The sequence below is a fragment of the Natator depressus genome, chromosome 2, assembly GCF_965152275.1.
Source record: "Natator depressus isolate rNatDep1 chromosome 2, rNatDep2.hap1, whole genome shotgun sequence".
NCBI classification, from domain to species: Eukaryota; Metazoa; Chordata; order Testudines; family Cheloniidae; genus Natator; species Natator depressus.
The window spans coordinates 173131318-173155189 of NC_134235.1; the positions used below are offsets into that span (position 1 = coordinate 173131318).

At 42.2% G+C, this 23872-nt stretch overlaps 1 protein-coding gene across 4 annotated transcripts in view; it reads right to left on the bottom strand.

Annotated features, from left to right (window-relative positions):
• Positions 1-23872, bottom strand: part of SUGCT (succinyl-CoA:glutarate-CoA transferase) — a 478648-nt gene that overhangs the window by 440016 nt on the left and 14760 nt on the right. For all 4 annotated transcript variants that reach the window (XM_074943248.1, XM_074943246.1, XM_074943249.1 and 1 more), the window contains one exon: positions 16766-16886. In XM_074943248.1, coding sequence (XP_074799349.1) covers positions 16766-16886 — 121 coding nt within the window. The remainder of the gene's footprint in view (positions 1-16765; positions 16887-23872) is intronic.

Sequence of the window (23872 nt, forward strand, 5' to 3'; positions counted from 1 at the left end):
ATGTTAAAAATCTATGAATAATTCTATAAATTGACCCCAGTCTTCTCTCTGTGCGGTAACAGTTAATTCAAAACCAAGCAATTTATATGAGTTCAAATTATTCCTTTCAATGTGCCTTACATTTGTCAACATTGGATTTCACCTGCCTCTGTGCTGCCCATTCACCTAGTTTTATGAGGTCCATCTGGAGTTTCTCATAGTCCTTTCTAGTCTTGACTAACCTAAATAACATTGAGTTATCTGAAAATTAAGCCACACACTGCTCATGTCATCAGACCATTAACAAATACTGGTCCTAGAGTAACTTTTTGGCATGTTTATATTCCCACTTATATTACATATATTCCCACTTTTTGGTCCTCTAATGAGTTTCTAATGCATAGTAGTATTTTATCTCTGACCTCACGGCTACTTATTTTCCTTAGTAGTCTCATGATAATCTTTGACAGTCCAAATTAATTATCTCATCCATATCTTCTTTAACCACTATTTTACTGACACACTCAAAGAATTCTAATTGATTAGAGAGGCATGATTTTCCATCCCAAAAGCTGTGCTGATTTTCCCTATCACATCCATTGCATCTCAGTGTTTTATATCTTTGGCTTTTGTTTCAACCAATTTACCTGGTCTTTATGAGTAAGTAAGGCTTCCTGGCCTGTAATCCCTAGGATCCAGGTTAACAGATAGATATATTTGCTCCCTCCACTTCATTCACCCTATCACATAAGCCCAAGGCCAATCAGCAAACTTCAAGGTTTACCACCTCTGGGAACTATTCATTGTATTCTCTTGACCACACTGGAAAGCAGCAGCAAGTTGCCATGAATAAACACCACCACACCAGTACCTCAGTTAGGTACTAAGGTCTTCCTATTTAACCCACTGGGGCTTGAAGATGCTGCTAGGAAGGCCAAAAAAAAAAAAAACCCACCACCTCCCTGGTCCTCTGCCAATTGGCCTGTGGGAGAAAAATTCCTTCCTGACCCCCTGAACAGGAGATCAGCTAGATACACAGCATATGTCAGACCAGATTCCCATTCCTAGTTCAGGTGGGCTTCTGGAATGGAGCCAAAAGAGGCTCCACGTGGACTCTGTACTTGGCTAAATCCTGGGAGCTGGCGAATGCTGGCCAACCAGCACCCCTCTCCCCGAGCTGACCAAAGGGTGCCAGAGACTCCCAGAGGGAAGAGCTACCTATTTGTTCCTTTGCAAGTGTCTCCCTCCCTCACTACTGGAACTATCCCCTTGTACCACTGGCCCCATCAATTTCCCCCACCCGTTGATGTGAGTGGGTGACATTTATGGTATGCAGTAGCATAAATGCTAGAGATTTTAATTTCATGTTCTGTGGCTTTAGGGCCTTTTTTGACTTACTTCCTCATGTTAAACTATAGAAAGAGGAATATTTTTCAAGATCATCATGCTAGTTTTGCTACAATCCCAGTCATGGGCATCTTCAACTTAACTTTTTTGTGGTCGCATTTATTTAGTTGCTCAACTATAGTTGTTGCTTGAACCAACTTCAGTATTTGATTTAGGACTAAATCACAAGTAGGTTCCAGTCTTGTATGTTCCTTAACTAGCTGTTCCAAGAAATAATCACTGAAGGTGTCAAGGAATTACTTCTCTAAATGGTGCCCTGTAGTGAAAATTGGCTTGTTTATGTGTAGGTGGGTAAAGTCACCCATTATTATTGTATTAGATTCTGTTGCCTCTTAAATCTGCCTGTTGCTGCTGCCATCTAGTCTGGCCCCATAGTAAAGGGGCAAGAACTTTACAAAAGAGCTATGCAAGTATGCACCAGCTGCAGATCGGCCACAACCTGGCTACCTAGAAATAACAAGATCACCAGAAAAAAAAAAGCCTAGGAACTCCAGGTTATGTACCATTGCATAAACCAGCATCTTCTGATAAGGAGGAGGCTATAAACTGGCTCTAATGTGAAGTAATTTCACATATGCCACCACAGTTAGTTAATGAACTGGAGGATTCTAAGAACACTTTGCCAGGTATTGCCCCAACCAGCCCAAAGATTATTGTGGTTGTTTTTTCTGTTGTGAAAATATTAGAGACAAAACAGGACATTCATATGGAACAGTTGTAATTTATTAAAACACTACAAGATGTATTAGAACAGAGGTTCTCAACTGAGAGTCCGTGAGCCCTTTCAGAGGGCCGCGGAGCCCAGCGTCTGAAACCTGGTGCCCTGAGCCCCAGCGCTGAAGCCGACGCCCCCACCCCTCCACCCCAACCGCGAGCAGCAAAGGGCTGAAGCCAGCAGCCCCTCCACCCTAACTGGGAGCAGCGCAGGGCTGAAGCCAGCAGAGACCCCTGCCCCAAACGAGAGCAGCACGGGGCTGAAGCCGGCGGGCCTTCCCCCTCCCTCTCCCCAGCCGGGAGCGGCACGGGGCTGAAGCCTGTGGGCCCCACTCCCCGCTGAAGCTGGGAGCCGCACTAGGAGCCCCCCTCACCCGCACCCTGAGCTACCCCCCTGTCCGTACACGGCCCCTAGCTACCCCCTGCCTGCACCCTGAGCGGTTTTGAAACCTTTTGAACCGAGTGCCCCCTTTGAGCTATATTTGTTGGTTGCGTCCCCCCACAGCCCAGACAGGCTGGGTGGCCTCCTGAATAAGTCAGGGGGTGGAGGTGGCACTCGCTCCCTGGACCTTGCTGTGCAGAGCTGACTCAAGCTCTGCCAGCCCTTGCCCCTGCAAAATAGAAGTAAAACTATGCCTATGCCCAAGGATCCCCCCGCCCAGCCAGAGGCCCACACTTCCCCCTCCCGCAGCCGGGCCCTGGAGTTTCTATACCATGTTGAGGGGGGCCTCAGCGAGAAAAAGGTTGAGAACCCCTGTCTTAGAATGTAACATGGTCTTTTGTGCTAGCAAAACAACATTTAGTGTTACAAACAGAACGGATTCATCTGAATTGTCAGTTCCATAGGTTGCATGAGATTTAGCAAGCATTGCTGGTGGAGAAATGGATGCCATATTTAGAAATCTAGAAGTCTTACAAAAATCTCTAGGTCAAGAACAAAAAGTTGTGGATATATCAGTTCCAGTCTGGCACCCACAAGACATTTACCTATCATCACCTTAAGCACTTTGCTTATAACCAGGAACGGATTTACCATGAAACAAAGTGTGCGGTGGCACGGGACCCCCAAAATGCAGGACAAATCTCATCTGACAACCCCCACCCCAAGCGCTGACTCCGCAGCTCCCATTGGCCAGGAACTGTGACCAATGGAAGCTGCAGGGGCGGTGCCTGTGGGCAGCGGTGCACGGAGACCCCCATCCCACCTCCACCTAGGAGCCACTGCCGGAGGGGTGTGTGTGCTGGTCGCTTTGGGAGCCATGCCGCCCAAGGTAAGCACCGCCACCCTGACCCTCTCCAACACCCCAAGCCCCTGCCCCTGCCCAGAGCCTGCACCCAAACTTCCTCCCAGAGCCTGCACCCCTTACCCCTCCTCCCACACCCCAACCCCCTGCTCTAATCAAGGTACCTCACTTTATTTTCATTTACTTCCCATTACTTATAATATCGGAGGAGGATGAAGAAAAAAAGAATGAAAAATTGGGGGGAGATAAACGGTCAGTTCTCAGACTGGAGAGAGGTAAATAGTGGTGTCCCTCAGGGGTCTGTAGTGGGCCCAGTCCTATTCAGCACAGAATCATAAGATAAGACAGAATGTTCTTTTTCTTGGCTGCGTCCCGAGGGGGGGGGCCCTGAAAATGAAGCCACGCACAGGGCCCCACTAACTCTAAATCCACCACTGCTTATAAGTTAAAAGAAAAGGACTACTTGTGGCACATGAGAGACTAACAAATTTATTTGAGCATAAGCTTTTGTGAGCTACAGCTCACTTCATCGGATGCATGCAGTGGAAAATACAGTGGGGAGATTTTACATACACAGGGAACATGAAACAATGGGTGTTACCATACACACTGTAACGAGAGTGATCAAGTAAGGTGAGCTATTACCAGCAGGAGACTTCCTGAGGAAACTACAATCCATAGGTGATCTTCCTGAAAACACCATCCTGGCCACTATAGATGTAGAAGCCCTCTACACCAACATTCCACACAAAGATGGACTACAAGCCGTCAGGAACACTATCCCCGATAATGTCACGGCAAACCTGGTGGCTGAACAATGTGACTTTGTCCTCACCCATAACTATTTCACATTTGGGGACAATGTATACCTTCAAATCAGCGGCACTGCTATGGGTACCCGCATGGCCCCACAGTATGCCAACATATTTATGGCTGACTTAGAACGCTTCCTCAGCTCTCGTCCCCTAATGCCCTTACTCTACTTGCACTACATCTTCATCATCTGGACCCATAGAAACGAAGCCCTTGAGGAATTTCACCATGATTTCAACAATTTCCATCCCACCATCAACCTCAGCCTGGACCAGTCCACACAAGAGATCCACTTCCTGGACACTACGGTGCTAATAAGCAACGGTCACATAAACACCACCATATACCGGAAAACTACTGACCGCTATACTTACCTACATGCCTCCTGCTTTCATCCAGACCACACCACACGATCCATTGTCTACAGCCAAGCTCTAAGATACAACTGCATTTGCTCCAACCCCTCAGACAGAGACAAACACCTACAAGATCTCTATCAAGCATTCTTACAACTACAATACCCACCTGCTAAGGTGAAGAAACAGACTGACAGAGTGAGAAGAGTACCCAGAAGTTACCTACTACATGACAGGCCCAACAAAGAAAATAACAGAACGCCACTAGTCCCCAAACTAAAACCTCTCCAACGCATCATCAAGAATCTACAACCTATCCTGAAGGACGACCCATCACTCTCACAGATCTTGGGAGACAGGCCAGTCCTTGCCTACAGACAGCCCCCAAACCTGAAGCAAATACTCACCAGCAACCACACACCACACAACAAAAACACTAACCCAGGAACCTATCCTTGCAACAAAGCCCATTGCCAACTGTGTGTCCACATATCTAGTCAGGGGACACCATCATAGGGCCTAATCACATCAGCCACACTATCAGAGGCTCGTTCACCGGCACATCTACCAATGATATATATGCCATCATGTGCCCGCAATGCCCATCTGCCATGTACACTGGCCAAATCGGTCTGTCTTTACGTAAAAGAATAAATGGACACAAATCAGAGGTCAAGAATTATAACATTCAAAAACCAGTCGGAGAACACTTCAATCTCTTTGCTCACTCGATTACAGACCTAAAAGTGGCAATTCTTCAACAAAAAAACTTCAAAAACAGACTCCAACGAGAGACTGCTGAATTGGAATTAATTTGCAAACTGGACACCATTACATTAGGCTTGAATAAAGACTGGGAGTAGATGGGTCATTACACAAAGTAAAACTATTTCCCCATGTTTATTTCCCCCTGGCTACTGTTCCTCACACGTTCTTCTCAACTGCTGGAAATGGCCTACCTTGCTTATCACTACAAAAGGTTTTTTTTCTCTCCTGCTGGTAATAGCTCACTTTACCTGATCACTCTCGTTACAGTGTGTATGGTAACACCCATTGTTTCATGTTCTCTGTGTATATAAAATCTCCCCACTGTATTTTCCACTGCACGCATCCAATGAAGTGAGCTGTAGCTCACAAAAGCTTATGCTCAAATAAATTTGTTAGTCTCTAAGGTGCCACAAGTACTCCTTTTCTTTTTGCGGATACAGACTAACACGACTGCTACTCTGAAACCTGCTTATAAGTTGTATCCCTTTCCCCCAATCTTTAATTTATTTTTTTGTCTTTTCAGGCCACAACCTTGCCAACAATTATGCACATGAATAATTTTGATTATATGAACAGTGTCATACTCGCCAAGGGGACTATCATATATAACTGTTTGCAGGATCAGGGCCTTAAACTGTAAGCTATTTCAGGCAGAGTGCATTTTCCTATATGTCTGCACAGTACTTAATACATCTTATCTACAACTAGAATACAAATAATTAACTAATAATAATAAATCCTAACTGTTACTATAGTAGGATCTCCCAGAAGTATCAATAGAGCTATGGTCACTAAAGAAGGGAACACTTGAAAGAGCTCTCATACTTCCACTAGAACAGCAGAGAAACAACCTATACATGATGCAGTGAATGTATCTACCCCTTTTTAGAAAAAGGATAAAAAAAAAGCAATTGGAAAACAGAAAATAAGGAAAGCTACAGTTCCAAATCACCTTTACATAAGAGAAAAAGCAAGTACAAGTCAAACTAAAAATCTAAAATATAGAGAAAAACTCTTTTTAAATTAATAGTCAGGTAATTATGGGAGGAATTAGTGTTATCATTCAAAGATCAAGCAAAAATCAAACTCAAAATCTCATAAAACACAAGCAGATTTTCCCCCATAGAGTTCTGAGTTAAAAAAAAAAAATTAAAAAATCCCAGCATTTTGATTTGGAAGTAATCCTCAGCAGCGAGTGTTGTCCTTTTAAACACTGCCCCCTACTGTTCAGAAAGAGGTCCTAATTAACTTTCTCATAGTTATAACGAAGTGCAAACAAGACCATACCAACAGCATCAAATGGCCACTCCTCTGTGACCAGCACATGCATGGTTTACTTTAACTGGCCAGTTTTCATAAACTTAAACCAATCTCAACCACAGAGCTGTCAGAATATATTAAATTTAGAACTAGTTTAAGATTACTCTAATTAGCGATGAAGCCAATTTGTGAGTGAGAACAGACAATCTGGGGGGCTCAAGAGTACTCAGAAAACAGCAGGAATGTTGGGAAATATCACGAAGATTCTAGCACCATGGCAACAGCCAGCACAATGCTACATAGATTCAATCAGACTTGTTTAGATAAGAAACTCAATTTACTAATCACAAGTTCCAAAATTCCAAAAAGGAGTTAGCATTTGGCTTACCTACGTGTAAACTCTTCACCCGTGCATGACTCTGGCTTTCTGATAAGCTACTTGTCTCATAAACTGTTAACAATTGCCACTTTAAGCACAGCAATCCAAAATTTAAAAAGAGGCAGTTCCAAAGTAGTATTGCTTTTGTGTAAAAGACTGCATTAACCAAAGTCTAGATACAATACATCTTATTAATTTAGAGTTGCTCTTTCACTCTCCTGGCTTGTCAACAGTGTCACCTTGTGTGTTTTCTTCATGTTTCTACTGTCCTAAGGCTAAATAAGGTGACTTTTACGGTGACCACTACCAACCTGGAATAATAATATAATCCATTGTTTTGAGGATAATTCTGGATACATTTTTAAACATTTAAGTTTTTTCACTAATCAATTTATTTACGATACGGGAAAAACAGCACTGCAGCCACTCACCAGGGACAAATGTTGATTAATATGTCCAATTGGTATGATTTTTAATAAAAATACTGTATAGCAGCAACCTACAGGAAATTCTGTAAAACTTGCACATAAATTCTGCTAAACCAACCACCATACATACATATTCATTTAACATATATAATTTACATTACTAAGGGCCTGATTCAGCAAACACTCAGGCAACTTTATTCACATGGATAGTCCCATTGACTTCAAATCAGACTTGTTCAGATAACGTTAATGGGTCTATCCAAAAGGGTAAAGTTACACGTGAGCTTAAGCAATTGTAGGTTTCAGACCTTAATGTAAAATTCATTTTCTCACCACTAACTTTTTAGCAACACTTTTTATAAACAAAGCTTTATGAGAAAGGAGGTAGTTGAGGAAGGTTTCAAATGCGTAGGTTTTTCAGTGCAACCATTAACTGACTGATTAACTATTACCCCACTGTTAACAAACAAAATGCAAACATGTTATAAAGATCAACAAAATAGTTCTTGTAATACCTGATCCAAAGCAGACTGAAGTCAACAGAGTCTTTCCATTGATTTCAATAGTCTTTAGATCAGGTCCTAAATTAGAGGTGGTGTTTGCAGCACCTATTATTAAGGTTTTCCAACTCTTCCTATTATAAGAGGCTGTTTTCAGTTCCTTATAACTCTGCCAAACTTTAACGGTTTGGGCTGAAGTTTTTCATATTGGGTGTTTGCCTCCAGCAGAATTTTTTTGAAAAGCTTCTGTCAAAACGGTTCAACCATTTCCCAAAAAGAGGTGGCGGGGGGGGGGGGGGAGGCAGGCATTTTGCCATGTAAAATACACACACTTCCAACTGTTTTGCTGAGAAGGTCTACCATACCAATTCTTTGTAACAGACTTGAATTGTGGCAAGGTGTGGAATCTCCAAAGATTCCAGCAGTATTGATCACACTCCATCCCCTCACAGCTCCTATCTGAGACTGCCATCCCTACAGAGCAACTGAGCATGCTCCGGCCCAGGGCTACAGGCGCTCAAGCTAGACTCTCCTTGCAGTTGTTGCCCATGACTGCTGTGGGTCACGGTGGGGTCGAGCATCAGAATTAAGAGTAGGGACCCTGTCACTCCTGTGCTCTCAGTGACCTCGGCTTACTGGCACCAGGCAGTGTGGATGAGGAAGGAGCCTGACTCAAATGTAGTGACAATAAGAGGTGGATGAGGTGTGGGAATGAGTAGATTGGGACAAGGAGTGGCGCTGGAGCAGGACTGGGATTGGGAACCAAGGAAGGAAACAACAGGGAGAAAGACTAATAATGGTGAGAAGATGAGGGGGTGGGGAGATTGGAACTGGCTGAGCAAGGGGACTAGGACTGGGGATGAGGTGCGGCGGAGATAGATCTGACAAGCGGCAGGGTGTAGAGGAAGAACTGAGGCTAGCTGGCAAAGAGTCTAGTACAAGAACCAGGGTGAGGGGACACTGAGATTAGAAAAGGATCCCAGGGAGAGAGACTGGAACTGGGAACAAGTGTGGCGGGGAGAGTGGGAGGAGGAATGATGGCTAGAGAGACTGGAGGAGAGTGAGAAGAGACAGATTGGATGAGGAGTTGTGAGGAGGGAACTGGGACTGACTGGGCAAGAAGACTGGAGGTTGCCACAAAAGGGACAGGAGCTGGAGGACTTCGTGAACAGTACCAGAAACACATCCGTGCTGATGGCACGAAGGAGGAACGACCAACTAATAACCTTGGCAGGCTATGGAATCAGAGCGGAATACAGACTGGCCCACTATGGTTCTTTGCCCTCCACTGGTGGGCACAGGTTCCACCACAGAGTCGGGGCAGGATACAAGAGCAAGGAAGTGGATGGTATGAAACATGAATACGTACACATGTTTTCTGAGTGCAGCTCAGAGGCAGACCAGCTGGTTGTCACTCGGCTGACTCAGGTGGCAGGTCGGAGGATAGCCAGAGGTGAGGGGAGCTTGCGGGGTGGGTGCCAGATGACAAGTTCTGGAAGGCAATGGGTGAGGGGCGGGCAGGGAGCACCCTCCCACAAGAGTTGTGTACTTTTCCCTGCAGCTTCTGATTCTAGCACATTCCATCCTTGGCCCCAGAAAGTTGCAGTACCTCAACCTCTTGCTGGCACTGGCCAAGATGGCCATCCATTACTCCAAGATAAGGTAAGCGAGGGGATCAAGAGAAAAGGCTGTCCTCACCTCCTGGAGCACACACCTGGTGGACAGGCCCATGTGTGGTCCACCCTAGTCCTTCTGATCGAAGTCCAGGAGGTGTCCAAGTCTGGTGGTACTAGCCAGGATCAACCTCCAACACACCAAGGAGGACTCTACCACCTGCATACAAAGATGGAAGCTGTGTAGTACAGGTTCCGAGCAGAGGTCCCCGCCCCACAGCAGCCACTATGGACCTGCTCACTAAGACTAGCTTCCAGGTCCTGAGGAGATCCTGATAAAAGACCAGCAGGTGAGACCTCTTGGGTGGAGATAACAGAACTGCTGGTCGTGTTGGAGGTCTCAGCGTTGGCAGAAGACGACATGTGCCGGTCTACCTGCACTGTAAAGGAGACTCTGTAGAACCTGGAAGTGAAAGGCATGGACCTAGATACAGATCAGCCCCTGTCCGCCCGCCCACAAGGGGAGGCTCAGGACACCAGCAGCGATCCAGTGTTGTCGTGGCCAGAAAAACTCCAGGATATTTTTCTGGAGGCTGACCAGATTTCTTGTGGGCAGGCTCAGGGTGAGAAACTAGTCTCAGAGGTTGGACAGGACCAGCTGGCTGAGCACCAGCACCTTCCCCAGAAGGGAAATGTATTCATCCTCACAGTCCCCTGTAAGGTAGGACAGTGCTGTTATCTCCATCATACAGAGGGAGAACTGAGGCACTAACTTGCCCAAGTTCACACAGGGCGTCTGGAGGCTGTAACATAACTCATGGTGTATCATATATCAATTATCCTTCATGTCAGAGTCGCAAACCAGAAAGCACATGGGGAATAATCTGCTATTTGGATCTCTGGTGTGGATGTTACATAATAAATGAAATCCCAGCTTCTCTCCCATTTACACAAACACTGTTTTCATTGAATTTGTCTCAAACATTATCCAAGTTTGGTGGATTAAAGGGATAGGCTGCCTTTCTGTATTTTGGACCACCAAGTCTCCATTGAGTTGAAGAATAACTTACTTTTTGATCTTCCTCAACCCAGGCTCTTTCCAACTGTCCAGCATTTTATAAACACACAAATCTAGGAGACTAACATGTTCTCTCTCTCTCCCACTTGAAACAGTTCTGAGCTCTCAGGGATCTAACAGAGATGCTTTGTCAGCAATATACAAGATCCTAAGGCCCCAATTCTGCAATTTCCAGCACACAGGTGGACTCCTGTGCCCAATGCAGAGCCCTGTTGCCTGCAACTGGGCTCCACGTTCAACAAGTTGAAGGATCCACCCTTTACAGTTTAGTATGTCCGGGGGCATGACCTCTTGCAGATGTGCAGACCAATGTTGGTCTTATGTTCTTACAATTTCTAAATTTTAATGTGGATTTAACATTAAGTCCTTGCACTAAATCTTCATTTTTTTAAGACAAAAGGCATTGGCAAAATGATTACCTCACATGGCCTTAACCAGTTAAGGACACTTTCATTTCAGCTAAAATTGCTCAGAGCACCACCAACATCCTAGGATCCTTAAGAAAATTCATAGAAAATGTCCTCTTGCAGATGTGCAAACCAATGTTGTTCAGATCTTCATTACTCCAAAAACGATCGAGCTTGGAATGATTATAGTCCTCGTTGGAGGATGGCAAAACAATCCAAGTTTGAAACTAAAAAGGTAAGTCAAACAACACAGCATGCTATAGGCATGGAAACACACATTTTCTCACTCAAAGACAAAATATCATTCAACATACTTGCACCTATCGGGGGTGCAGACAACTAAACCAAAGACATGAGAGCAAAGATACAAGAAGGTCTGTTTACTATAGACAAAACCCTACCAAAAAGACATCCCCCTAAACAACTTTGATAGAAAGTCCTAAATAGAAGTGCCTTTTTTCCTAGTCTAGATAAGACCTTTGTCATATGTTTATATGCAGAGAGAAACCTGTTACAGCAGAATAACTTTTCCTTAGTTTTTGATTTCTACTTAAGTGTAATCAGTGGTCCAAGTGAATACAGCAATATATTGAGAAAAATTTTCATAATAGTTTTCATTCTGAAGTGCTTATTCTACAGCAGTTCAATTACAAGCCAGATTGATGGTTTCTCTAACACAGCGGTTCTCAAACTGTGGGTCGGGACCCCAGAGTGGGTTGCGACACCATTTTAATGGGGTTGCCAGGGCTGGCATTAGACTTGCTGGCGCTCTGGGCTAAAGCCAAAATCTGAGCCCCACCACTCAGGGCTGAAGCCCTCAAGCTTTAGTGCCCCCCAGGATGGCAGGGTTTGTGGTGGGGCTCAGGCTTCAGTCTCCCTTCCCAGGGTTGTGTTATAATTTTTGTTGGCAGAAGGGGGTCACGGTGCAATGAAGTTTGAGAAACCCTGCTCTAAAACATTAAACTGATCAATAGACATCACCAGCTTTAAGGTAAGAAACAAGAAGAGATACCCTTAAAGTGAACATATGCACAAGCTTCTCCAGTTGTGAGTTTTCCCACTTTAAACTAATTTACATGAATCCAGTTCTAGTTGATCTCATGTGGCCTGCTCCCTTTCACTCCCTAGCCATTTCCAAACTATCAAGGATCTTCCCCCATCTCAGCTGTCAAACAACATAGAACAGTAAAAGTAATGTACAATTTACTAAGCAGTCCTAAGAGCACAAGCTTACACTCATCTCTAAAGGGAGAAGGCATGAGACAAAGAAAACATACTGGGATATCCTGATTTGAAATCTGTAACATATGTGAATAAACATCTTGGTGTATCAGAATAATTCCCCACCACCCCCCCCAAAATTTTTTTTTGAAAATCTAAAATTGTAAGTCTGTTGTGAACAAAATACAGAAAAGGAACCAAGGGTGAAATCCTGGTTCCTCTAACTAGGAACTTAGCTACTGATTTCGGTGAGATCAGGATTTCATTCCACTGAGTAACAATCAAACAGATTATTAATTTATTATTTTTATTTTGGAAAAACCCATACTAGCAAAACACTGAATCAGGGACCTTTGATTCCAATACTTCTTGAACTTCAGTAGTATCTTCTTGGTTGGTGGTAGTCTTATTGTGAGGCCTGAAATCAAAACTTTGAGACAGAAACCATGAAATAACATTAGCCCCGCCTTTGGAAGAGTGAAGTCTAAAAAGAGTACAGGATTCAACTTATTCCATAAAGAAAAAAGTTGCCAACAAATCAAGAAGTCATCAAATCAGGAGACAAAAGTTGAGGTCAGAATGCAACAAACAAGGAAAGCAAAATAGCTAGAGCATCACATATTGTGACGTGGTCAGTCATTCATGCACTAGACAGCCCAAACTTGCTTGGCCTTTAAAAATATCAAAATATTCAGATTAGAAGAATGGACTGCCTCCTTCAAGCATCCAATCGTTACTCCCTTCAGTTGCAAGGTACAGCACTTAGACCCCCACAATTTATTCAACCTTTATATATCTTGTACATCACTGAGTTTGTTTTACTAGTGGCTTCAAAAAGTTTTAAACCACTGCACAGGTGATAAGTAGAAAAGATTAAGACAGTTACTGTGGCAAGAAAATAGCGTTGATCTAAGTAAAATATGCAAACTATTTAGAAACTATCAGAGGTGACCTGCGCCTGCCGATAGTGGGGGGACAGTGCGGGCAGCCGGCTTCAGCAGTGTTACTGAGCATGCAGACTACAAGCCAAGCAGCAAATAGGGGGGAGTGGGCGGAAAGGGAATGTGACCCTGCTTCCTCCCCGCATCCGCCCCTCACCCTAAATGTCGCCTCTGGAAACTATGAATCTCATTTTCAGAGGAACTGAGAATTCCATAGTAGAGCTGGTTAAAAAAATTTGTTATTTTCTCCAACAGAAAATTTTGATGAAAATGTATATGTTCATTTCTGTCTAAATTTAACATGGAAAAAAAATTTTCAGCAGAAATACAAGTACTAAAAACTTTTATTTCTACTAAAATATATGGGGGGGTTTTTTTGGGACATTCCGTTTTTTGACAAAAACTTTCCAAAGGAAGCTGTGAAAAAATTGTGTAATCAAAAAAACCCAATTTCCTGTTAAAAATGTTTCCCACTGAAAATTTCCAACAAGCTTATCGTGTTGGGGTGACCACATTTGCAAAATCCAAAACTGGGGTACTGTTGTGGCGACACTATTTCAGGTCATGAAGTAGTCACACAGAAAGCTAAAGGTACACTTCTTTTTAAAAATGTGTGCGGGTATCAGCGCAGCCAGCTTCTGCATATTTCTTGGACTGGAGGGTTTTTTTTTTCCCCAGTAACTTACGGTCTGAACTAGTTTATAATTAAACAGCGAATAGGTGTTGTTAATATTGACTTTGAGCAAAAGAACAGCACTGATTGTAGAGACTTTTATCTTCACTCCAAAGCCTGCTCTTCACCCCTGATGCTCATTTCAGTTATCTGTCTCAGTAAAACACAATGCCAGTTCTACTCAGTGTAGCAATAATTCTTGAAAAAACATTTGGTAGTTATAAAAAATCCAAGCGTTTTGAGCGATGACACAAAAAAGTGGGACAGTTCAGGTGTCCCAAAAGAGACATATTGGACATCGGAACATAAAACCAGAACTGAGATATATATAAAGTCACTTTGCATAGACTTCAATGGGAGACATGGATGCTCAGTGCCCCTAAAATTCAGGCCATAGATGAACACACAGCATAATACGTCAAAAGGTCACTTCACCCCCCTCTGTACATTCGTGTAGATGCACTTTCTAAAATAAAATAATGTACTGAATGTACACCATACACTATTTCCAAACATCTCTGTCTTTGCTATTTCAAAACCACATTTCTTTAAGCAGGGACCCTATATATGGTAAGCATGAAGTAGTGATCAATGGCTCCATGTCTAGTTGGCAGCCGGTGTCAAGCGGAGTGCCCCAGGGGTCGGTCCTGGGGCCGGTTTTGTTCAATATCTTCATAAATGATCTGGAGGATGGTGTGGATTGCACTCTCAGCAAATTTGCGGATGATACTAAACTGGGAGGAGTGGTAGATACGCTGGAGGGGAGGGATAGGATACAGAAGGACCTAGACAAATTGGAGGATTGGGCCAAAAGAAATCTGATGAGGTTCAATAAGGATACGTGCAGGGTCCTGCACTTAGGATGGAAGAATCCAATGCACCGCTACAGACTAGGGACCGAATGGCTAGGCAGCAGTTCTGCGGAAAAGGACCTAGGGGTTACAGTGGACGAGAAGCTGGATATGAGTCAACAGTGTGCCCTTGTTGCCAAGAAGGCCAATGGCATTTTGGGATGTATAAGTAGGGGCATAGCGAGCAGATCGAGGGACGTGATCGTTCCCCTCTATTCGACACTGGTGAGGCCTCATCTGGAGTACTGTGTCCAGTTTTGGGCCCCACACTACAAGAAGGATGTGGATAAATTGGAGAGAGTCCAGCGAAGGGCAACAAAAATGATTAGGGGTCTAGAGCACATGACTTATGAGGAGAGGCTGAGGGAGCTGGGATTGTTTAGTCTGCAGAAGAGAAGAATGAGGGGGGATTTGATAGCTGCTTTCAACTACCTGAAAGGGGGTTCCAAAGAGGATGGCTCTAGACTGTTCTCAATGGTAGCAGATGACAGAACGAGGAGTAATGGTCTCAAGTTGCAATGGGGGAGGTTTAGATTGGATATTAGGAAACACTTTTTCACTAAGAGGGTGGTGAAACACTGGAATGCGTTACCTAGGGAGGTGGTAGAATCTCCTTCCTTAGAGGTTTTTAAGGTCAGGCTTGACAAAGCCCTGGCTGGGATGATTTAACTGGGAATTGGTCCTGCTTCGAGCAGGGGGTTGGACTAGATGACCTTCTGGGGTCCCTTCCAACCCTGATATTCTATGATTCTATGATTCTATGAAGTTGAAAAAGAGGTATTTGTTTTTAATTATATAAGTGTATATATGTGAAAAAAATTCTTCAGAGGTAGAACAATTGATTTGTACAATCAGAAAACTCAAAAAAGGCTAAACGTGTTTTCGTGATTTGTTTTCCTTCTGGATTGAGCCAAGTTGTTAAAAGTTCATTCTAAACAGTAAACTTGTTTAAATCAGGGATCTGCAACCTTTGGCACACGGCCCATCAGGGAAATCCGCTGGCAGGCCGGGACGGTTTGTTTACCTGCAGCATCCGTAGGTTCGGCCGAGCGCAGCTCCCACTGGCCGCGGTTCACTGTTCCAGGCCAATGGGGGCTGCGGGAAGCAGCGTGGGTCGAGGGATGCGACAGGTAAACAAACTGGCCCGGCCAGCCAGGGGATTTCCCTGACGGGCCACAAGCCAAAGGTTGCCGATCCCTGGTTTAAATTATAATTTATTTAAAATAGGAATTTAAGGCAGAAATCTCCTTTCTACAATAACTCTAAACATCAGAGTATACATAGCAGATCTAAAGAACCTTTAGCTATCGAACGTTGATCTTACCATCTTAGGCCTGGTTTTTTAATGTAACACCTTTTAATATTGTACATTTTTTTAATTACACCTCAGGACCTGATCCTGCGAACACTTACATGTGTTTAACTTTATGCATGTGAGCAGTCCCACTCAAACATGGAACTACTCACATAAATAAAGGTGAGCATATGCATAAATCTTTGCAGGATCAGGGCCTAGGGTGGTATTTCTACATTTTAAAAAATTAATACATCAAGAACTATATCCTAAGACAATTCCCTTTACAAACTCCAATTAATACTATAAAATCAGTATAAAGACTATAACTTGCCAAACTAAAGTCCAAGGTCAAATAGCAGTAGTAAGTGCCTCTCATCTCAACCCCAAACTCACGACAGAAGGCTGTGAAGAATATAAAACCTCATGGTTCAGGATTTAAACCAATTCCTAACTATTAGATGTAACACTGAGAGCTTTATGTGGGATAGACTATTTTCCACTTCTGACTATTGTGGGGTTTCTTGCACCCTCCCTCTGGTACTGCCACTGCCGGAGACAGGATACCGGACTTGATGGAGTTCTGGTCCACTATAACAATGCCTATACTGAGCAAGTTATCGTAAAGCAGTTTGCATGGTTGCCGACTGCTATCTTCCCTACACCTGCTTTCTGGATACACGGAAAATGTCAGTCTCCAGAAATATCACTCCATTAATCTGAATGAGCATAAATGAACTAGGAAGGTTTGTATAAAATGGCATGCCTTCTGGTGTAGAATTTTGGGAAGAATAAATGAGCCTTATGAGCCTTTGCACAAGTCTGCAAAGTTAAAATACCTGTTATTGAACAGTACACAATGTGAGAAGCAATCTTGTTAATGTCTTCATACCCCAGGCCCATTTCAGCCAGTTTCCCAGGGACATAATTTTCCACAAAAACATCAGACACAGCTGCAAGCTGAAAGAAAAGACAAAGATGAGTCAGACTTCTTAATCAACTGCTGAAAGTTCAACAAGTTCCCCACATAACTTAATTTAAAATTTCAGTAAACAAGATAGTTCCTGGCTTTCCTACAGTACAGAAGTCACAAGGTAATTGTGACTGGCTTAAATAAATTTGTTATTCTGAACAAATGGCTTCTCTACTCTGGTCAGTTACAAACGAGAAGTGTTGCATGCCTAGAATGGATCCACTATACATGGCTGCTACTCTATTAAAATCTTGAATGCACCATCTATGTTGTTATATGGTGTAATCATGGCAATTGGCCAAGGGCTGTCTACATTTAATAGGACAAAACACCAACATTATATTTGTCTTTCCTAATTTTGGGAACAAGTAGGGAGAAGAGGAAGCACCCTTCATCTGCTGCTGTTTTCTTTCTGGCAGAAACTGATGCTTTTGGCAACCGTGTTTTTAATTTCCAAACTATCAACTTCACATATAGTATCTTTTAATATATTTCATGGCCCTGGTGCTGTCTATTTTTTTCTACACATAACTATCTGATGATGTTAGATTAAAACCCTAAAGGCAGTTTCAGGAATTGAATATCCAGCCCTGGAGCCTGACTTTCTGTCTCACAGCAGAAATGACAATGCTTATAAACAATGTGATAGGATGCAGCTGCTTTCTAAACCTAGAAAACTCCATGTCAGTGGACTGTTTCTCAACATAGCAAACAAAAGACTACCACCGTTTTCTCAAGTGTATCTATTTCTTATGCTCTGCAACTAAAGCTTTTGATCTGGATCTATTCTCCATATGCTTTTATAGTTGAGCCCAAGGGCTCTTACCAAGAAAGGCAAGTTAAGGGTTAAAGATACAGAAATACTCTTATTATTTTCACCTGTTCAATGAGGGGAAAGGATTTAATATGAGAGAATAGTCAAAGGTTAATCCTTGGTTATCAACATTTCCTTTATACTTTATATATTTCCACATAAAGAACCTTTGCATCAATTTAACTAAACCAGTATCCTAAAATTGATTATTGCCAACTTGTCTACACATCAATTTATCTTAAATCACTTTAGTTTAATTGGTGTAACTTTCATGTGTGGATATAGGTTTAAAATTAGTTAAATACTTTTATATAGATTTAGCTTATGCATGTAAATTTACCAACATAAATTACACAGTATAAACCAAGTTTAAATGAACAGATCAGCATCCACACTAAGTTTTACCAGTTGAATCAGAATTAAAAATAAAAAAAAATCACACCTTTATATTTAAACCACTACAATTCTGTATATAGACCAGCCCTAAATCAGTCTGAATTCACACCTTTTATTTCCATGTAAGTTTTTATGTAAACCAGCCCCCTGTTGCACAATATAGGAAATATCTATTTACTTATTGTACCGTTATATAAATGGTCTGATCCAAAGCCTACTGAAATCAGTTGAAAGACTCCTAATGATTTTAATGGACTTCAAATCAGAGCCTAAATCATACTTTCATTCATCCCCACAAATGGGAAGTTATATCTGGACATATTTATAAATGGTTATGTCATGCTAACAAAGTTAATTATGAACCTCTGGAGAAATAGGCTTATACCTGAGAAGATGGTGGTGATCATTTTAAGGAATATGAGAAACAATCCACTGACACATACATATATACACATACATTAATTAAGCACAGGCTTTGTGCAAAAGTGAACTGTTTTAGATTATTTCAAGTCGACCAGAGTTCTACTTTCTGAAGCTATCATGTATCTGGCTGATTACTATGTACAGTACATTGGAACAGTTTCCATAAACTAGTGTCATCATATCAGCAATCACAACCATTATTGTTCTAGCATGTAGGCTGTTTTACTGTATCTAAGGCCAAAGAAAAAGCCAAGCCAGCAAACATTTAACCGGGTAGACAGAAACTGATTCTCATTCAGACAACAAGGCATGCAACTTATGAATGATTGGATTGGCTGCACGGAGGAGACACTAATAACATCCACAGATAGTCTATAAGTTCAACATAAGGTAAAAGTGCATTTTAAAGCCATGAATTATATTTAAAGGGACAGTATCAAGAAAATCCAGGACTACAACGTGACTGGTTTCAAATTATTTAAAGCCTTTTGAGGAATCGTCTCTAGATTTTTAATAAATGTTGTTGAATTTTAATGGGGGAGGATTGATTGTTGTTTAATTCACCATTCCATTGCTGAGAAATGAATGCACATTATTTCATGGAAGCTACAAAAAGTGTGTGACTGGCATGGAAGGAGTCCTGTCTCTCACGGAGAACAAGGGCTCCACAGAGCTAGTGCCGCTGTCAGCACTAGCCTGGAAGATGGGAGAAGGTAGGACCATAGCCCTCCAACCTCTCTGCACAGGCTAGCAGAACCAGTCAGGTAAGATGGGGAGCACACTAAACAGTCTTTAAGGGTGTCTTCGCTGCAGAATTAACGCATGCTCTAACTAGGTTGTTGCCCCAACCTCCTCTTGTCCACACACACAAACATCTCACCAGAGTTTGGTTGTACTTCAGACACAGGCTGGCTGGCCCAGCGGGGGATACAGGCTAGAGCTCAGATACTACTTTCACTCAGGCTGGTAACTCGCCGATTTTGTAGTGAGGACATAGGCTAACTCTTTCAATTGCTGATAGTCCTCCAATGCTTTCCCGCAATTTCCTCCCCCTCTCAACCCAAAGTACCCAGAAGGAGAGACAAGTTATCCCACAACACACCAGGAAAAAAATCAGAGCAAACTCAGTTTACTGCAGCACAAAGAACCATGGAAAAGTCAAGTGACACACACAGGGAATGCAGCATCAGTGAGGACGCAATAACTCAGGTTTGGCTTTGCAATGTGGCTGCTCACACCTGGGCTAGACTAAGGCCAATCACCCAAGTTAACTCATCAGTGAAGACATCCTCTTAAGGTGCTGCACTAACTGTACTACTTGGGAGCTCTATGAGGCTTGGTCTCTCCCTGATGCCTTGCTGGTTCAATTGCTGGATCACCCTAACCCTGACATAGGGCTATGACTTAATATCGATCAAATTCCACCGTTCATGCCCCACTTTAGATCTCTGAATACAAAGTCTAGCTTTCTTATTTTGGTCTCCAATAATGAATGAGATCAAAAAGGCGCATGCACTGGAACTGTACTTAATACAGCTAGTACACTATTCTGTTCAACTTTATATCTCATTAAAAGATGGCGGTATAAGTACAAAAATACAGATTGTTTCTGTTTCTCTCTCGTAATTGCACCCATTATTTGGAAAACACCAATATTAAAAACATATACTATTTTATGAAAAGAAGAAAATTTGTAGAAAGTAGTATTAATATTGCCAATTTATCCTTTTGGGATAACATTTAAAAGAATTCCATAAAGATAAGTTGTATCCACCGCAACTATCAATTTCTCTTCTCTGACATAGGCATGAATGTGTGGGATGGATCTGCTGACTTCAGAGAAGAGAAAAGGGCCTGCCCATTAATTTCCCATCAGAAAGTTCTCCCAAAACTATGGTAACTAATATAAATTTTATGTAAGAACCACTACAAAATTATTTATAGTAAATGCGCAGGAGGAATAGATCCTACAGACTTATCCTCTGACAGCAAGTTTTGATGAATTGGGTAAGTAGGGCTGTAAAAAATATACTCAGACATATCAACACAAAAGGATGATAGGACGTCAGATAAGTGGACTTGCTACTTTTAGAAGAGAGCAAATTACAGATAAGGTTAGATTTCTCTCTACTGAGCTGCATATCCACTTATCCATCACATACTTAGGAAGCAGCCAGCAGTGAAATATAGAAAATATTAGAAAGGGCAAACAGTGATATGAACTAAGTAGACTAAGGAAGAGCAGCGTGAGTTACTGGGGCACCAAAGGGTGAAATAACCTTGTGACTAATTATGTGAGAGCAGATGTCTGGAAACCCATCTTCTATTGCTTTGTAAAAGGGATGAAAAATGGACCAAACTGCTGATTTACAGATTTCTCGTGCTGACTTGCAAGCCTCTTCTACCCAAGTTGTTTTGGCTGCATCTGTGGAATGCGCCTCAAGGTTCTCTGAGGCTACTAGGCTTTTGGCTTTGCTCTTTAACACAGCTCTGGATGCACACAGTGAACATTTCGTTGTAAGCCTTGTTTCCTGTACCCAAGATGGAAGTTTAGGAAATAAGACCATTGATTTTCTGAAGCGTTCGGTACTCTGTATATAAAATTTTAGTAGCCACATAACCTCTTCTTTCTGGTACTTGGACTCAGGATGTAAGTTAAGGATAAATTATGTCTCAAGACCTGAACTTCTCATATTAATGAATTTCCTTATGGTATTTAACGTGACTTTTTTCTGTATGGAAGTGGATAAGGCTCAGAATTCAGCATGGAGAGTGTGCCAGATGTACTGACCACTAAGATGACTACCTGTTATAAATCTGCCACTAAAGAAAAATGTATCCATTCATGCACACCCATTTGATCAAATCCAGCACTAGAAAGGTCCCATTTTATGGTCCCAATTTAGGTCCAACCATAATCTCACAAGGATAAATCTGGAAGATTTTAGCACCATATAATGCAAAACCACCAACCTGTTAGCCCCACACCAGAAACTAAATCTAGTTCAGAACCAAAACACACCTCCTTAGCCCATCTCTACTGTTACTACAACACCACTGCTTTGATTGCCATTGATTCAAGAAAAAAAAGTTACATTTATGACTGCATCTTCCATAAAGAACGGGGGCTATGGGAAATCAGAGTCAGCAAGGCCTGAATGCTTGATCTTTAAATCTGAGGTGAATGATTGTACAAATCCTAAATTTTCTTTGTAATTTCTTCTCTGTTAGGCTTTGATTTTCAGCTTTATTTTTTTGCGGGGGAAAATCAGCCTCCACTGGAATGATGGTCTCCTCCATTTCCACAGCCACTCTGGTGTCAATTTCAGGCATCTAAACTATTGGTTGGTTCTCCTTTTAGATCTTCTACAGTATCATGATTTGCCTATTAAGGCATCTGCTGCTGGAAGACTGTTTCCATTCAGACCTATTTACTTTATCTACAGCAGCACTGAGGGAAAAATCTAACTATTTTTTGCTGCTGGTGAGAAACTATTTGCCTGTAGGGGCTTGTTTGGCTTCCTCAAACTACTGTTCCCAGGCCAAGAGAGTCAGGATGACTAAACAGTGTTGTTGAAATACTCCTGAGGGAAAAACCTGGTTTGGGGAGCCTACTTAAAGTTGCCTGACTCAGAATGAAGAGGCTCCCTCCTTCAAGGGATGAAGAATCTACAGATAGGGAGGACACTAAAAAGGATGAAACCACATGTTTCCTGAGCATATGACCTTTGGTTTTTCAGTTTTTCTAACATTCCTTATATTTTCTAGATATTTTGTAACCCTTGCCTGAGGAATAATCAATTAGTTTGGGGGTAGAAGGATAGAAATGAGCCCTACCTGTCTTTTTCTTTCTAGCTTTTGGCCTTTCAGTAAAATCACTAGGGGAGGAGACCTCAGGAATGACCCATATTTTACCCTAAATACTCGCTGGGCAACAAAGTCTCTTGGGGTTTGCCTATATTAGGAAAGGCGGTTAAGGCGAGGTCCTGCCACAACCTGTGTCTACATGAAGGAAATTATTGTGGTTAGGCTGGGATTAGTTAGCATATTTAGCTACCTAGTCCCAAGCTAATCTTGATAAACCTTAGAACAGGAAGAAACACCATCAAGTGCAGCCCTGGAGAGAATCAGGAGAATGTACTGGACAGAGGAAGAAGTGCAGAGGTGGTAGGATGGGGTTCTCCAATCCCCTTCTCTGTTATGTGACTTGATAGATTCCCTGCACTGCCACTCCTTACTTGAAGAGTTTACCCTGTTTCCTGGAATCTGTGAATTTCTTGGCAAGTTGCTGTAGCTACTATGGGTGCTAGTTCAGCTCTCTGCTATACCACGAACAGTCCATCTTCTGGATGCTCAATAGATTTTGGCTCAGTGCCACGCTGCCCATGTGTTTCTGCTGAGGTGTTAGGTGCTGATATTGTGGGGTGGCAGATGGTGGGAGGGAAGCTACTAAAATACACCAATTTTTTATGAAGCAAAATTGTATAATTTTTCCAAACCACCCATATGAAATCTATGAAGTTAAGTAACAATCAATATTGCCTTGCAGTTCTATTCTAAAGTGTGTCTATGAAAATGACATTATAGGATTCTGGGTTTAAGGTCTCCAAATGATTTCCATATTAAGTGTGCTCACTTCTGCACAAGCGAAAAACACAAACTCAAATTGGAATCCATCATTTTACTTTTTTTTTCTTTGCTGTTCTGCTGCTCTTTGGTTCTATAGGGTTAACAGGAGTAACAAGTAGCAAATCTTGTCTGTCACTAAATTAAACAGGGTGAGACAGAAGTAAGGAATAGCTCTATTGAATATGATGTGCCATTTTTACATAGTTACTTTTGAGAGTAAAACCACATTTTAAGTTCTAAAATGAAAAACTGAGAGAGAGAGAGAGAGAGAGAGAGCGCGAGCGCAGAAATATGAAACCTGATCTGGCAAGTCAACAGACATTGAGGCAACTTTGCTATTCATAGGATCTGATCAACAGTAAACAAACAAAAAACATTTCAAATATTGGGGCCCAAACCTCCTCCCACAGACTTCATTGGCCCTCTGAGCAAAGCAGACATACGCGAACATTTGCTATACAAATACAACAATGAAAATATAGATGAACAGATGGTTCACCATTCCTAATATAGTGAAATACTGTTAAACATGAAGTCCATTTTTCCACATAAAAGCTTTACTCTCAGCACTATAAATGGAAGTGCAATTTCTCATTGCAGTGCACTGAAACAATGTGGGACTTCATCTGACTTCAAAGTGGATTTCACACTATCCAAACTCACTGTAACTGAGTTGCACTGTATATTGAGTCATGAAGATAAATGTTTAAG